The sequence below is a fragment of the Protomyctophum bolini genome, assembly GCF_963924005.1.
Source record: "Protomyctophum bolini genome assembly, chromosome: 15".
In the NCBI taxonomy this organism is placed as follows: domain Eukaryota; kingdom Metazoa; phylum Chordata; class Actinopteri; order Myctophiformes; family Myctophidae; genus Protomyctophum; species Protomyctophum bolini.
In genome coordinates this window covers 15592346-15608176 of record NC_137876.1, presented here as the reverse complement: position 1 = coordinate 15608176, position 15831 = coordinate 15592346, and the positions used below count along the sequence as shown (strand labels likewise).

General features: G+C 45.1%; 1 protein-coding gene across 3 annotated transcripts in view; it reads right to left on the bottom strand.

The window, feature by feature from the left end:
• Window positions 1-15831, bottom strand: part of prkd3 (protein kinase D3) — a 95013-nt gene that overhangs the window by 3921 nt on the left and 75261 nt on the right. For 2 of the 3 annotated variants that reach the window (XM_080784853.1, XM_080784854.1), the window contains exons 12-19: window positions 14004-14289; window positions 9446-9501; window positions 8977-9049; window positions 7217-7323; window positions 6060-6221; window positions 2911-3009; window positions 2268-2535; window positions 581-666 (exon numbers count right to left, since the gene is read on the bottom strand). In XM_080784853.1, coding sequence (XP_080640979.1) covers window positions 581-666; window positions 2268-2535; window positions 2911-3009; window positions 6060-6221; window positions 7217-7323; window positions 8977-9049; window positions 9446-9501; window positions 14004-14289 — 1137 coding nt within the window. The remainder of the gene's footprint in view (window positions 1-580; window positions 667-2267; window positions 2536-2910; window positions 3010-6059; window positions 6222-7216; window positions 7324-8976; window positions 9050-9445; window positions 9502-14003; window positions 14290-15831) is intronic. The other variant, XM_080784855.1, reaches the window with a different exon arrangement.

The following is a 15831-nucleotide window of genomic DNA, read 5'->3' as shown; positions in this document are numbered from 1 at the left end:
TAAACAAACTGCCTTATCAAAGTTGGTGTTGTGACTTTATATATTGTCAATTACTGGTGGAGTTAGTTGCTTTAGCAGACAGTTTGAGGGTCCAATGGAGTTTTTCTTTTTTTTATCCCACGATTTTGTAACCCATTTTTCACCCCTGTGTCAATCATCTACTGTGATCCTGGGCTCTACACACCCTCCGCCAACCTAGTCCTCATATATGGGGGAGAGCAACGGACTTAACTCATGCTTCCTTCATGCTTGAGTGTCCAAGTTGCTCCTTTACACCTGACAGGGGGGAGTTTCCCTGGTTGGACGTAGCGCGTGGAAGGAACACGTTATTCCAACCAGTTCCTTTCCCCTCCATCAAGCGCCCCGGCTGGCCAGGGGGAGGCTAGGGGTCCAATGGAGTTAAGAGGTTTTGTCCAATGTGTTTTTTACTATACTTTTCATTGGTTCAATATTTTTGAGGGAACAGTCTGGCACATGAGACATTACCTAAAGAGAAAAATGCCTAACTAGGGACAGTAGGGACCAAGGTGATAGATAGGATGACACAGAGTCACAGAGAACGAATGTTAACACACTTCACCTGTAACCAAGGGTGACTGAGGGATTTGTCCACACTGTATCGCTTCCTCATCTTTACTTGGAGAAGATTGTTGATCAGATCTGTGGCTGTCGATGGAGGGGGAAAGAAGAAATATGTGAGGAAACCAAATGGCATTACAGTCACAACATTCCATAATAATAATAAAAAAGAAAACATATGTTCTACAGGTATAGAAATCACCAGCATAGCAATACCCCAATTCACGTACAATGACACCCAGTGGTTCCCAAACTTTTTCATGTCAAGGACCCCCAAATTGGAACTAATTCGCCCGTGGACCCCCATTTGAAGAGATATGCCAGGGACCCCCATAAGAGAAGACTTTTACGGCTCTAGCAGTGATTCTCAACCATTTTAATTTCAAGGACCCCCAGTGTGACATGCATTAGTCTACGGACCCCCATTTAATGGGTCCGTTTGGTTCCATTTGTACACTCTCAGAGTTACAGACCCATAAGGGTCCCTTTGGTTGCTAACTATTATTTAGCTGGGGACCCCCTGGAACTCCCTCAAGGACCCCTGGGGGTCCCCGGACCCCACTTTGGGAACCACTGATGTATCCAAAACGGTTAAATGTCAGGATTCTAATTCAAAAGTAGAAGATCTACGAGCTCAAAAAGCCTTGCTTTGCTCTGCGTTTCGAGCTTGTGGATCTGTGTGATGCTGTAGTGTAGTATGATCAGTAGGGTGTTCATTTAATGAAACAAACGTATGGAGATAAGAGGTTTCTGTCCCACAGCAACGTTGTAAACAGGGATGGGACCATGTGAACATTTCATGTCACAATTATTGTGGCCAAACTATTTGGGATAACGATATCATCGTGATAATCATAATAAAAAAATGCTTAAAATTCTTAATGCTTAAAATGTAGTTTAGCCACTTGCACCCAATTTACCAAAGATATTTGGTGTAGACGGGGGGGAAAAACGTACAGAGCCACCTCATGTCCAGTAAATGACAGACAATTTCACGATAAATAAATAATAATCGTGCAATATGATTTTTTTAGTTTTTAGTTTTAGTTTATCGCGATAAACCATAATAATAATGGTCCCATAATCCCTAAATGTTTGCGTCAGCAGATCACACGTACAACCTGATGCACAATGAGAAGTGGAGCAAATAAAACAGGTGTGGGATTATAACGCTCTAAAGATTAGAAGCCCCGCCCCCGCCATGTGTTTATCTGGTAGCATCCTGTACTGTGGGGGGGGGGTGGGGGGGGGGCTAGTATTGCTTTACTAGCGGGAGGGTGAAACTCACAGGGGATTATTTATCTGAACTAACAACATAACAACATGAAAGAAAGGTCAGGTGTGTGTGTGTGTGTGTGTGTGTGTGTGTGTGTGTGTGTGTGTGTGTGTGTGTGTGTGTGTGTGTGTGTGTGTGTGTGTGTGTGAATGCGTATGCGTATGTGTGTGTGTGTGTGTGTGTGTGTGTGTGTGTGTGTGTGGGGGGGGGGGGTGGGGGTGTGTTGGTGTGATGCTTTAACTGCAGGCTTGAGTCAAAGAAGCACTTCACTTCTTTATCCATAGTATTAGTTTTATCACAGGTGTCGGAGAGCAACAATCAGATGAAAGGGGTTTCCAACGCTTGCACATTGCCATGGGAACGCTCCCAATCCCTTGCCTGTGAAGACGAGGCGTGGGACGTTACGACCTACCCTCTGCGGAGATGTCCTTCCACGGCGTGGGAGGGTACATGAAGGCGGCGTTCTGGATCTGGTCGTTGATGTCCTCGTCCTCGTTGAAGGGAAACGTGCCGCTCAGGCTGACGTACACGATGACGCCCACCGACCACATGTCCAGCGAGCGGTTGTAGCCCTTGCTCCGCAGCACCTCGGGCGCCAGATAGGCCGGCGTGCCGACCACCGAGCGCCGGAACGACTTCTCGCCGATGATGCGGGCAAAGCCGAAGTCGCACAGCTTCACCTGAACCAGGAGAAGGGAGGAGGATGACACACGGTTTGATGCTGTTCGGGGCAGAAAGTAACCGAGCTCTCATCTCCAATTTTTCGTGTTTTTTACCCGAGGACCTGATTCTAAAAATGTCTTCCAAATCCTAACAGTTTTCTGAAAAATGTTTCTATGTCAGCGCCGAGCGGGTTCTCCAACTATTTAATGTGAAGTACCCCCAGAATGATATGTCGTTCCTGGGACCCCCAGAAGAAAAGATTTGAGTTAAAAACGTTCGCTATGAAAGAATATATATTCAAAGATTTGCACACATTTTCAAGATTTTTCAAAAATAGCAGATCTACAAGCTTGTAGCGCGGCACTTGGTGCCGTGCTGAGCTCGTGGCTTACCTGAGGGAAGGGTTCTGCAGATGCCAGTAGTACATTCTCAGGCTTAAGGTCACAGTGTACAATGTTTTTGAAGTGCAGATGTCTTAATGCCACCAGGATCTGTCGACAAACAGAAGGTCAGGCCCAGGTTAGCAAAGCATTTGAGATCTTAAAAGGTCTTCAGACTTTTCACACATCGGTGGCGTAATGAACAAATAAACCATATGAAAATAAGTGGCGAGTCATTTTGATCAAAACTATTCGCTGGCTCAGGACGTCAAGAGGTATAGCGGCTCCTTGGGAACTGGAAAGTTCCATGTTCGATCCCCAGACTTAGTGTATGAGGTGTCCTTGAGCAAGACACTGTACCCCTAATTGCTCCCGAATCGATGAGCAGCCGTGGAGGATTATGGGTTTCAGAGTTGTGATTTTAAGGGAGCCACGTTTTCCCCTCTACCCGATGTTACAACTAATTCAGATAAATAAAAAAAAACAGAGGTTCTGACTGATTCTCTGGGACTCATTGATTTTACAGTAAGACAAAAAAATTACTTTGTACAAATAAGAAATGTTTGAGCATTCAGGTCCTTGGCCTGCTTTCAGCGGTGCACAAGAAATTTGAGGCTGATCGGCATAGTAGTATGCCAGATTAGCTGCGGATAGACACACACACACACACACACACACACAGGCACGTACTTACGAACACAACACACACACACACACACACACACACACACACACACACACACAAACACACACACACACACACACACACACAGAAAGGGTGAATGCGTGATTGAACGTTAGATTGTATATATGCAATGCGCGGTCTAAACAACCTCACGTTTGTATAATGTGCGCTGTATATTCCACGACGTGGCTGAGATGGAAGCTCGCCGTTGCATAAGCACAGTAAATGCCCTTAAATACTTCCAGGCTGACCGGTGCCGTACCCAAAATGGACACATGATCTCATCCCCATCAAGTCATATAACCGTGTTCCCCAGGCCTGGCATAATGCTAACGCTCCGTGGCTCCGGACCCAAAACCGCAGCGCGGCCTGGCTCGCTCTTCCTCGAGCCTGGGCTTTGACAGAGGTTCCTCTGGCCACATCACAACCAGGCCTGCTGCTGCTGCTACTAATGGGTGCCGTTGTTAATGTCCCAGCTCCTGTTTGGCCCTCGTCGTGACCCTCTGAGGCAACGCTGCCCCCCTCTCTAATCAGGTCCCTTAAAGCCACCGGGGCGGCGGCCACCGCCTGAGGCCGGAGGGCTGTGATCCACACATAGGGAGGAGGCCATGATGCCATCCAGACTCATACCAACCATAAACAAATTCAAACCCCAATCAGCTCCACCGCGAGAATAAACAGCCCCGGGGATGTACCGTACCGTACCGCCTGGTGCACGCCACAGGAACGAGATGAGAGGGAACCAACTGAAACCGAGCAGTGGTAGACTAGTGATAGTTCCATTTATACAGATCAGTTTGACCCGGTATATATCAGGTTGTACCATATCGTTTGACCCGGTATATATCAGGTTGTACCATATTGTTTGACCCGGTATATACTGTATCAGGTTGTACCATATCGTTTGACCCGGTATATATCAGGTTGTACCATATCGTTTGACCTGGTATATATCAGGTTGTACCATATCGTTTGACCCGGTATATATCAGGTTGTACCATATCGTTTGACCCGGTATATATCAGGTTGTACCATATCGTTTGACCTGGTATATATCAGGTTGTAGCATATCGTTTGACCCGGTATATATCAGGTTGTACCATATCGTTTGACCTGGTATATATCAGGTTGTACCATATCGTTTGACCTGGTATATATCAGGTTGTACCATATCGTTTGACCCGGTATATATCAGGTTGTACCATATCGTTTGACCCGGTATATATCAGGTTGTACCATATCGTTTGACCCGGTATATATCAGGTTGTACCATATCGTTTGACCCGGTATATATCAGGTTGTACCATATCGTTTGACCCGGTATATATCAGGTTGTACCATATCGTTTGACCCGGTATATACTGTATCAGGTTGTACCATATCGTTTGACCCGGTATATATCAGGTTGTACCATATCGTTTTTTTGTGCATAAGTATGCCGAAATGGGACGTTCTTTTTTTGTGTTTCAAAATAGATACTTTTTTGATATTGATGTTAATTTATATTAACTAGAGCGGTGTTAGCCTTCTTTGAACAATGCAAGTTGGAAATGCATGCCCCAGTTATTATGTCTGTGTACCTCTTATGCCCATATATGGAGTTCTTTGTCAGGCATGTCAGACATGTGATGTCAGAACAGACCAGCTCCATACAGTATGGTGATCTAGGAGTGATTAGGTGTGATCAATTTACTAATTTGTCCTGTCCAGAGCCTGGGCAGAGCCTTTTGTGCTGGTTCTGGACAACGGTGTATCCCACGGACACTGCACTCCCTGTGGCGGTGTGGAACGTGTGTCAAATTTGAAGTCGGTTCTGGAGTTACGTGGATTACAGACATACACGCGTGTGCAGAGACATGGTGCCATCATATTACGATAAACATGACCGCCTTGAATGAAAGATACGTGATAATTAATGTTGCAAATTCTGAACAGTACGCTAAAAGGCATCTGACTTTTAGTGTACCAGGAACTAATGAACAGAGGGGCAGAAGGACGGACCTGTGTGACCAGGAACTGAACAGAGGGGCAGAAGGACGGACCTGTGTGACCAGGAACTAATGAACAGAGGGGCAGAAGGACGGACCTGTGTGACCAGGAACTGAACAGAGGGGCAGAAGGACGGACCTGTGTGACCAGGAACTAATGAACAGAGGGGCAGAAGGACGGACCTGTGTGACCAGGAACTGAACAGAGGGGCAGAAGGACGGACCTGTGTGACCAGGAACTAATGAACAGAGGGGCAGAAGGACGGACCTGTGTGACCAGGAACTAATGAACAGAGGGGCAGAAGGACGGACCTGTGTGACCAGGATCTAATGAACAGAGGGGCAGAAGGACGGACCTGTGTGACCAGGAACTAATGAACAGAGGGGCAGAAGGACGGACCTGTGTGACCAGGATCTAATGAACAGAGGGGCAGAAGGACGGACCTGTGTGACCAGGATCTAATGAACAGAGGGGCAGAAGGACGGACCTGCGTGACCAGGAACTTGGTGATGCGCTCAGGCAGCTTGCTCTTCTCACTGGACAGGATCATCTCCAGCATGTCTCCATGGAGCTTCTCCATGACCACGAACACTCGCTCGGGGGTCTCGAACATGCACTCCAGGTTGACGATGCCGGGATGATGCAGGTTCTGCGCACAGGCAGGCAGGCACACACGCACACACACACACACACGTGCACACACACACATGAGCACACACACACACACACACACACACACACACACACACACACACACACACACACATACACACACACACACAAAGTGAAAACATTATGTTAAACAATAGACTTTGTAAACTGGACATGAGTTGGTCCTTTGACCCTCTTTTTCAGGTCTACATCTCTTTGCCAAAAATAGCTCACAACAAGCTCACAGCGTTGCAACACTGTGAGCTTATAGATCTGAAATTTTCCTTGTATGCTGGATACTACTTCTGATAGTAAAAAAAATATATATATATATCCTGAAAAGTAACAGTTTTGGACATATGAGGTTAGAATGGAGGACCATGGTGGAGTGGAGGATCTACTGACCTGCAGAATGGAGGACCATGGTGGAGTGGAGGATCTACTGACCTGCAGAATGGAGGACCATGGTGGAGTGGAGGATCTACTGACCTGCAGAATGGAGGACCATGGTGGAGTGGAGGATCTACTGACCTGCAGAATGGAGGACCATGGTGGAGTGGAGGATCTACTGACCTGCAGAATGGAGGACCATGGTGGAGTGGAGGATCTACTGACCTGCAGAATGGAGGACCATGGTGGAGTGGAGGATCTACTGACCTGCAGAATGGAGGACCATGGTGGAGTGGAGGATCTACTGACCTGCAGAATGGAGGACCATGGTGGAGTGGAGGATCTACTGACCTGCAGAATGGAGGACCATGGTGGAGTGGAGGATCTACTGACCTGCAGAATGGAGGACCATGGTGGAGTGGAGGATCTACTGACCTGCAGAATGGAGGACCATGGTGGAGTGGAGGATCTACTGACCTGCAGAATGGAGGACCATGGTGGAGTGGAGGATCTACTGACCTGCAGAATGGAGGACCATGGTGGAGTGGAGGATCTACTGACCTGCAGAATGGAGGACCATGGTGGAGTGGAGGATCTACTGACCTGCAGAATGGCCACCTCGTTCCTCAGCTGGCTCTCCTGCTTGGTGGGGAACCTCATCTTGTCGATCACCTTGATGGCCACGTCTCTGCCACTCTTCCTGTGTTTCCCTGAGACGGTCAATAGGAATGTGACGATATGAGATGAGTTAACCAAATAGGTATGTACGGTAGGTTATGTTAAAACTTAAAGGAAGACTGACACGCCCCTCGGGAGCTAATAACTGCTATCAAACAATGCTATCATGATTCTGACGTCAGAGTGGCGAAAGCTTTCCCCAACGACTTCTATGCGGGCTCGCCGGGCTTGGTGGCCGTGGTAGCATAGCAACTTATGCTACTATTTTGGTGTCACATTTAGCTTGAATACTGGGTGAAAGTCTCATTAAAAAAATTATTTTTTCGCAACATTGTTCAGGTGAACTGTGTGTTTATGCTTGTTCATTGTAATAATCAATATCGCTATGATTATTTTATTTATCGCCGCGTCGCTCCGCATGACAACATAGTCTAGCCCGTCTCAGATGCAGGCTGCACACACACGGACGGACGGACGGACGGACGGACGTATAGTCTCTGGTCAGGTCCCCGCATTGAACTGGGCATGTGTGTACGCACACACACACACACAGACACACAACTTTTAGCCGTGGCTATAGTGCATGACAGCGGGGAAGAGATTCCGTGCCATTGCATGTGTGTGTGTGTGTGTACACACATGCCCAGTCCCCCGTAGAGGCTCATGATCTCGTCCGCAAGACTATGCCTCGGCATAGCGATATTTATTATTACAATGAATACAAACATAAACACACTATAGTTCACTTGAACAATGTTGTGGTAACTAACTACGGTATTACAGAGTGAGAGCGAGGGTGTACATGTCAGCCTGCGGCTGAGAGGGGAAAAGAACAGTAGTCGCGCTGCTCTCACAGCGGCCAGACAACAGCAGACCGTCCGTAGTCGCGACTGTCGCGCTGCGGGGCTGAGAGGTCTCAGAGCGGGCAGACAGGGGTGTTGGCGACCGGGGGAACATGGGACTCCAGTCCAAAATTTGCGCTTGTGCTGCAGTTCCCCTAAAAAACCCCACGCCAACCTCAATTGCATTCAAACTAAGCATTTCTGGCGAAAAAATAATTTTTTTCAATTACATTTATAGCCAATATGACGCTAAATGTACCGTCAAAAACGCTAGCCTGACCTATAGCCACTTGTTGCTAGCGCCGTAGCCCCGTTTCAAACTGTTTCAAACTGTTTTCAGTCAGACCACGTGATGTGCTGTACCACCCATATTAATTTCGGGGCATGTCAGCGGACCTTTAAAGTGATACTATGTAACCAGGTAGGTATGTACGGTAGGGTATGTTAATACAATATAATAACTTATACAGTTGGGTGGTTATATTTTGTTTCCCTGCTCTTTTAGCCACCCCTTACCCCTAAACGTTTTTAATATTTTTGAAAAAACTTTTAAAATAGTTCAAATAACCGATCTAGAAGCTCACAACGTGTCGACGTAGATCGGCTAGTTGAACTATTTTAAAATGTTTTTCAAAATAGCAAAAAAAAAAGGCAAATAAGTTTAGGAATAAGGGGTAAGGGGTGGCACCCCCCAATTTACTCCCCTGAGCAAGCAGGCAGGCTCTGTTAAGTCAATGGTGCGCACAGGAAGGAGGAAAGTTACATAACGCAACAAGTCATCAGTGAAATGAATCATCATCAATGCAGGCATACTGTACTGTACTGTAGCCTACTGTGCTGTACCTCCATACACGATGCCAAACTGTCCCGATCCCAGAACCTCATCAGAGAAGATCTGGTAGACTGAGGCGATGTCCTAAAGAAGATGTAATTAGTACCAGGTTACTTGGGTTTGTTCACATTTCCCGTTTGCAATATTGAGTTTTGCTTCGCTGTGGTTGACTGTTGCATCATCGTGGGCCGTCTGGGAGGCAAAACCCGCTTCACTTTCACCCAGTGCAGAAAGTGGAACTTTAAAATCTCTTTTTCTTTTTCCTCCCACCAAAAAACCCCCAAAAACCATGCATGCAATAACTTCTCTAATTTGTGTAGGGAAATAAAAACATTGGACATTTTAATGAAGCACAATAAATAAATGAAATACGACTTTAAACCACAAAAACCAACCCAGAAAAGACCAAAATGCATGCTGGGAAGTTGTGCAAGATCACCTTGGATTTAGAGGAAAAGAAAGAAAGAAGTGTGTTCTCACCACGTTCTCCTGGACCTGACAGTTGGACACAGATATGCTGATGGACAGCTCAGCTTCTGCAAAAGGAAAAACACGCCGATAAAGGAACCAGTCTTTAATTAAACCACTTAAACCCTATATAATTAGTCCCCCAGGGCTCCAAACTAGGTCTTTTCCCCTCTACCTCAAAACATAAATATATCTAGAATATACAATTTAGGCGTTTAGCAGACGCGGAATGTATAGTCAGCAAGGTAAAGACAAGGTATTAAATCAAAACCATAGAGATAGTAATTTAGGATCATACCAAGAAACTGTTCAGTGAAACTATACAAACTCTACTATAGGATTCCAGGTCAACAAAGGAGCCATGCTCTCTAAAGAACATTTTAACCGTTGCATAAGACTGCAAGGTCGTCAAGGCTATATGGCAAGTGCTACGGGCTAAGTGGGGTCTGAAGAGGTGAGTCTTCAGATTACGGCGAAAGATTGCGAGTCTGCAGTTCTAACTGCAACGTGGAGTTGGTTCCACAGTTTGGGAGCCTGGAGGAAGAAGAGTCTGGGACATGTGTGGACCGTTGGCCACATGTCACGCTTAACGGCTTAGCGGCAATTTTTGCAGAATGCTTGCCCCTAGAACAGGGACGCTAAGGGTTCAAGTGGTTAATTAATCGCAGGCAGAGGCACATTGTGCGCATACTTGTAATAGTCTGCTTAACCCTTGTTTCAAGCTTATCACAGCTGTTTGCAATATAAGCCATTACCCCCCACACACGCATGCACACACACACACACACACACACACACACACACACACACACACACACACACACACACACACACACACACACACATAATGAAGCATGTTATTACACAATAATGTGCCAATAAAATTGATTTGGGATGTTATGTGTGATTGAATGGTGGAGGTATGCGTTGCATTTCGTCATGTAGGATTTTTACGGCCCCCGCACCCCAGGGGGCTGATATACTCGGTCACAAGGTCTCCATGTGCAATGATGGGAAATGATGACAGTAAACATGTAAACTGTGTAATGTACTTGACCTACATACAGTACACAAAAAAAGAAGGCTGATCTTTAATCTCGACAAACTGGAAGGCATTTGTAAGACTCTGTCTCTGGAACCACACATATATTACCATGTGTTGTTCTTGTTTACTCGCTCGCTCTGGATTAAGAGCGTCTGCTAAATGCCTAAATTGTAAATATATTGTTGCGGTCTGGCAGAAACCTCTTATCTCCATGTCTTGTGAATTTTTGGGGTTTTCTTTTTTTCATAAATGAATACCCTACTATAGGAAGTCCTGACGTCAGTGTCAGTAGAGGGCGCCAGTCCACAGGTTTGTGTACTTTTTATTTGCATTGAATCCCCATAGAGCGATTTTAGATCTCTTCATATAAGAACAGTTTGAAAAATAAACCGATCATCACGGCCTTTTCACTATTATGGATATGACAAAAATAACAAAATAAGCGCTATAAACGAGTCAAACAACCCAGAGACTACATTTCCGGGTAGGCGGGGTGGCTGCAGCTGCCCGCCGCACAATATTTAATATTTCGTGGTTAGTACGAGTTGAGTCACTGCCAGCTGAGCTTAGGTCAACGAGGAATCTCAGGAACGTCAGCTGGGCGTGACGTATATTAGCAGCGACATTGCTTTCATATGTAGTTTCAAGGCTTTTGCGGCCAAATTAATTCAATTTTCTCCAGAAACTGGCTGTATCAAATATGAATGACTTCATTAACGACGCACAGCCACCCCCCTGACAGAAAGGCTTCCCCCTCGGTATATTTTTCAAACACAGTTCTTATATGAAGAGATCTAAAATGGGGATTTCAATGCAAAAAAATACATGAACCTGTGTACTGGCGCCCTCTACTGAAAGTGACGTCAGACTTCGGTGCTCTATTTGATCACACTAAAGCATCACACAAAAACATCAAAAGTAGCAGATCCACAAGCTTGAAACATGGCGTGAAGCAGCACATTTTGAGCTTGTCGATCTGCCACTTTTGCTTTTTCGATCCATCCTGAAAAGTAACAGTTTCCCTTAAAATCATGTTTAAAAATGACACTTCTGTCCCAACAGAACACTGAAGATCAAATTGTTCACATGGGCCTGGTTCGGACCACAACAAAATGCCATGTTTAATGTCACATTTTTTGTCATTCAATGTGTCACAATTAGTCTGGGGTTGTCCAGGACGGGTAACGCATATGAACACGCGTACGACTGATGACTGAAATCCTGTTGAGTCACAATCCAACAACAGTCTAAACTCTCGGTTGACAGAATCAGATCATCATCATTTTTCGCATTCTCCATAGAGAAAAACTTCCGTGGACCAGGGGAAGAGCGATTGCGTGAGGACTTTGACGCTATACTAATAATAGTATAACTCTTTACAAACACATCAACCAGCACTGGACCTATATCTATATTATTATTAATATTATTAATATCTTATCTATATTATTTAGCGCTTGTTGAGCCGCTTCAGCGTTGCCTGGCTGTCATGCTGCGGATTCATTTTCTTCTCTGCGCTCGCAGCTCGCGCTGAGAATGCGGAGGCAGGTGGGCGTGGGGGCGGGGGGGAGCGCACAGCAACTGGTACGAGAATTAGTCACTTGCGTTTGAGGCTCTAGTAGATTATGGCAACGCCCAAAAGAAAGACAAACCAAGCCCAGTTGAGGAGGGGTAATAAAAGCCTCTACGGGGCGAGGCCCCTCCCCATATTTCTGTCAGAAGTCGTTGAGGGCTGATTTCACCCTTCTGTGTCAGTGGCTCAGACTCCAGGCCCCCAAGAGACAGGCACGGCCAGATCAAACAGCTTCATCATCTGCTTAACATTATGAGTCTGTGAGTCTGTCTGTCTGGTGGCCAGCAGAGGTCATGACGGACAGCGCTCCCAGAATTAAAAACCTCATTAACCGGTCAATGAGTCTGAACTAATCAAAACAAATTGTATATACCGGTATATATATAATTATAAACTAAAGAGCCTTGAATGGACAGCACATGCGCTAATTAATCCCATCATTGCTAAATCAACCTCCCAGATGATGCAGCACGTGAGTCAATGATAGATGCCATCATCAACATGATTATGTGTATGTTATTATAATCAATGTAATCGCTCTCATCTCCTGTACAGATGTTATGCAGTGGCTGTGAAGGGTTGAACAAAGGTCCGTCGACTCCCAGGGGTCCTTGGATGGGTTCTAGGGGGGGTCCCCACAGCTACGTTTGTTACCGAGCGGTATGGTTCACAGTAGGGACTTTGTGCCCAGTCATCTCAGCCTCATGATCTCATCATGAACCATTAAGCGCTGACTCACCTTACAGCCTCACCTCACTTGACCTATAAAGACTGAAGCTATCAGACACTGTCTCTGGGAGGGGAAATACACACTGATTCAAACTGTGTCAGACCTCCACAAGCACAGATCTGTATCCGTCTTTGTAGAATACTCCCTTCCTTCTGAAAAGTCTTGACAAGGTGACCAAATAACGTGATTATATTTTTGGTCCATTTGGTTTCATTTTATGCTCTCAAGAGTTAAATTACTGTACCATCTGCATTACTTGATTTAGTAGACGTTTACACAATTAGAGAATGTAGAAGAATTGTTATTTTGACCAACGCCTGTTATCTCTCCTATGGTACCACATCAATAGTCAATACAGCATGGAATTGTGAACAAAATCTTATCCAACAATAACAAAATATTATGTCTTGGGTCTGGGAGGCTAAATTTCATCAAATGGTGGACTGTGGCTCAATTTGCTGAATAAATAATAGACCTGTGGAAAAGGTTGGAAACCACTGATCGATACCATGGAATTAAACCATGGACTGAAAATGTAATGATGATGTTTTAGGCCGACCAGCTGAAGAAATCACAGACTGGAGGCATTACGGTTGCTTTTATGACCTTTCTGAGACCATTCATGTTTCTGGAAGATGTTTCTAAACTAGTATAAGCAGCATAATATTGCTAATTTGATCACTTCAAATACTCTCTCATCTTAAAATAAAAGATGACCGAAAACACACGTCGCGCTGCGAGCTTGTAGATCGGCTATTTTCGTTGCGTGCAGCAGCATGCTTTCACAGAAGACACGCTGGGGCTTATATATGGGATCCAAAATGACCGAGATCAGTCGTGGCAGCGAGAGAGAACTTTAACCCATTTAGACCTGAGGAGGATTCTACAAATGCCTTCTAAATCCTGACAGTTTTCTGAAAAACCTATATTTCTATGTCAGTCGTTCTCAAACTATTTCATGCCAAGGAGCCCCAGAATTATCTGTATTAGGCAACCGACCCCCATCTGAAAATATGTAGTTCCAGGGACCCCCCCAGAAGCAAATATTTGAGTTAAGTTTGCTCTGAAAGAATATATATACAATGTGCCACTTTTTCAAGATTTTTCAATAATAGCAGATCTACAAGCTCGTAGGTCGTGAGCTCGTGAGCTTGTAGATCTGCTACTTTTCAATAGCTAAAGCCCAAGAATGGGTTTAATCCGTACAGCGATTACTACTCACTGTGGTCCTTGCCTTGGCCGGCGGCGCCGGTAGCACACACCACGCTGGGCTGTGGCGTGACGGGCATCAGCGCCTGGCGGATGGCCTTCTCCCAGCCCTGCGCCACCTCCATGCCCACGCCGGACGCGGCCAGCGCCGGGCTGTGGTAGTGGCCACTGTTGTTCTCGCCCACGTAGTACACCATGGTGGCCGTGATGACCTCGAAGCAGTGCGGGTTGCTGCCCTGCGCCAGCTGGCCGTAGTCCCTGCACGACTCCACCTGCAGGATCTCCGACAGAGGAATCTCCTGGGGAGGGGGATATAGGGAGAGGGATACTTTTTATTTATCAAAGTCAAAGTCGTACGATTTGTCACACACGTTACCGCAGTGAAATTTGACCTGGAGCAGTGAGCCGCAGCCAAGTTGTGGGGGTTCCCCTGGTTGGATGTAGCGCGTGGAAGGAACATGGGAAGAGGGTGTTGACTTATAGTTGACTAAAACTACAACGAAAAATGTTCGTCGACTACCTTTTTTTTCACTGACGAAAACGAAATAAAAGCAAAATAAAAATTAATCTACCATGACTAAAACTATGACTAAATATATTGGCAATTTCATCAACTCAAAAAATATCTACAATCTACAAGCTCATATACGAGCTTGTTGATCGGCTAGTTTCAGCATTCAACCAAAGTTTAAAATCTGCCACTACGACGATATCAAGGCCCGCCAAAACACATTTCAGTCGACTAAATCAACTGTAGATTTAGTTGACTAAAATATTATGATATTTAGTCGACTAAAACTAGACTAACACACATTAAAACTAAATGGAATGTTCTTCAAAAGACAAAAACTAAAATCTAAATTTGCTGTCAAAATCAACACTTACGGGAAGAGAGCGTTGATTAGCAGGGTTCCTAGTTTCCTACATATTTGTTTCTTTTTTTACCCAATGAATTACATTTACAACACGAATTTGAATCCTGAAAAGTAAAAACCGTTTTGGACATGATGAGGTTTTTCCGCCCGACAGGGACGATTTGGTTTCTCAGATATGTACGACTGTCCCACACTGCTGCAAAGTGATCCAAATTGGATAATTGTTTGGACCATTCTGCATTGGTTTCTATCTGGCTTCAGAGTCCAGGCTGCAGGCTCTTACTCCAGACTGTGCCTCCAATGCCCCAAGACAGACTGGAGCGAAGGTGTCCAGGTGACAAAAAGAACAGATCTACAAGATAACGACGTATCACAGAGCAACGTGTTAGCTTGTATTCTTTTTGTCACATGACGTCCTGTACAGTACGTATATTAGGCCGCTCTCATGCAGCTGGTGCAGCAAAGCGCTACATATGATGTCACATACAGTATGTTAGACATGTTTTTTTTATGAACAAAAATCAACAGCCAAAACTATGCATAGCCAAACATTTTCCAAAACAAAACGTTTCCAGGCCTGGATATTACCAGGAACTTCATAACCATGGAAAACCGGATTGGGGCCGTTTAGGGCCGTCACGATTACGAAATTCAAGTTGACGACTAATTGCCTTACAGATAATTGTGATTAATGATTTAAAGGGATATTTCACATTCAAAAAAGATATTGATCATTTTATCGTCTACTAAGGCTTATGTGAACACCAGACAGTTTTTAAATTGCTTGATTCTTGATTTAAATATTTGATATTGATATTAGCTGCCCCGCCCCCTTCCTATACAAAAACATTGTAGCTTCAAACTCCATTTTAACCATGTCAGATTCATCAAAATTCACCCCGTAAAAAAATATGAAAACAGTAAATGAAAACACTATGGGTCACCAGAAAAAAGGACAGGTGTTTT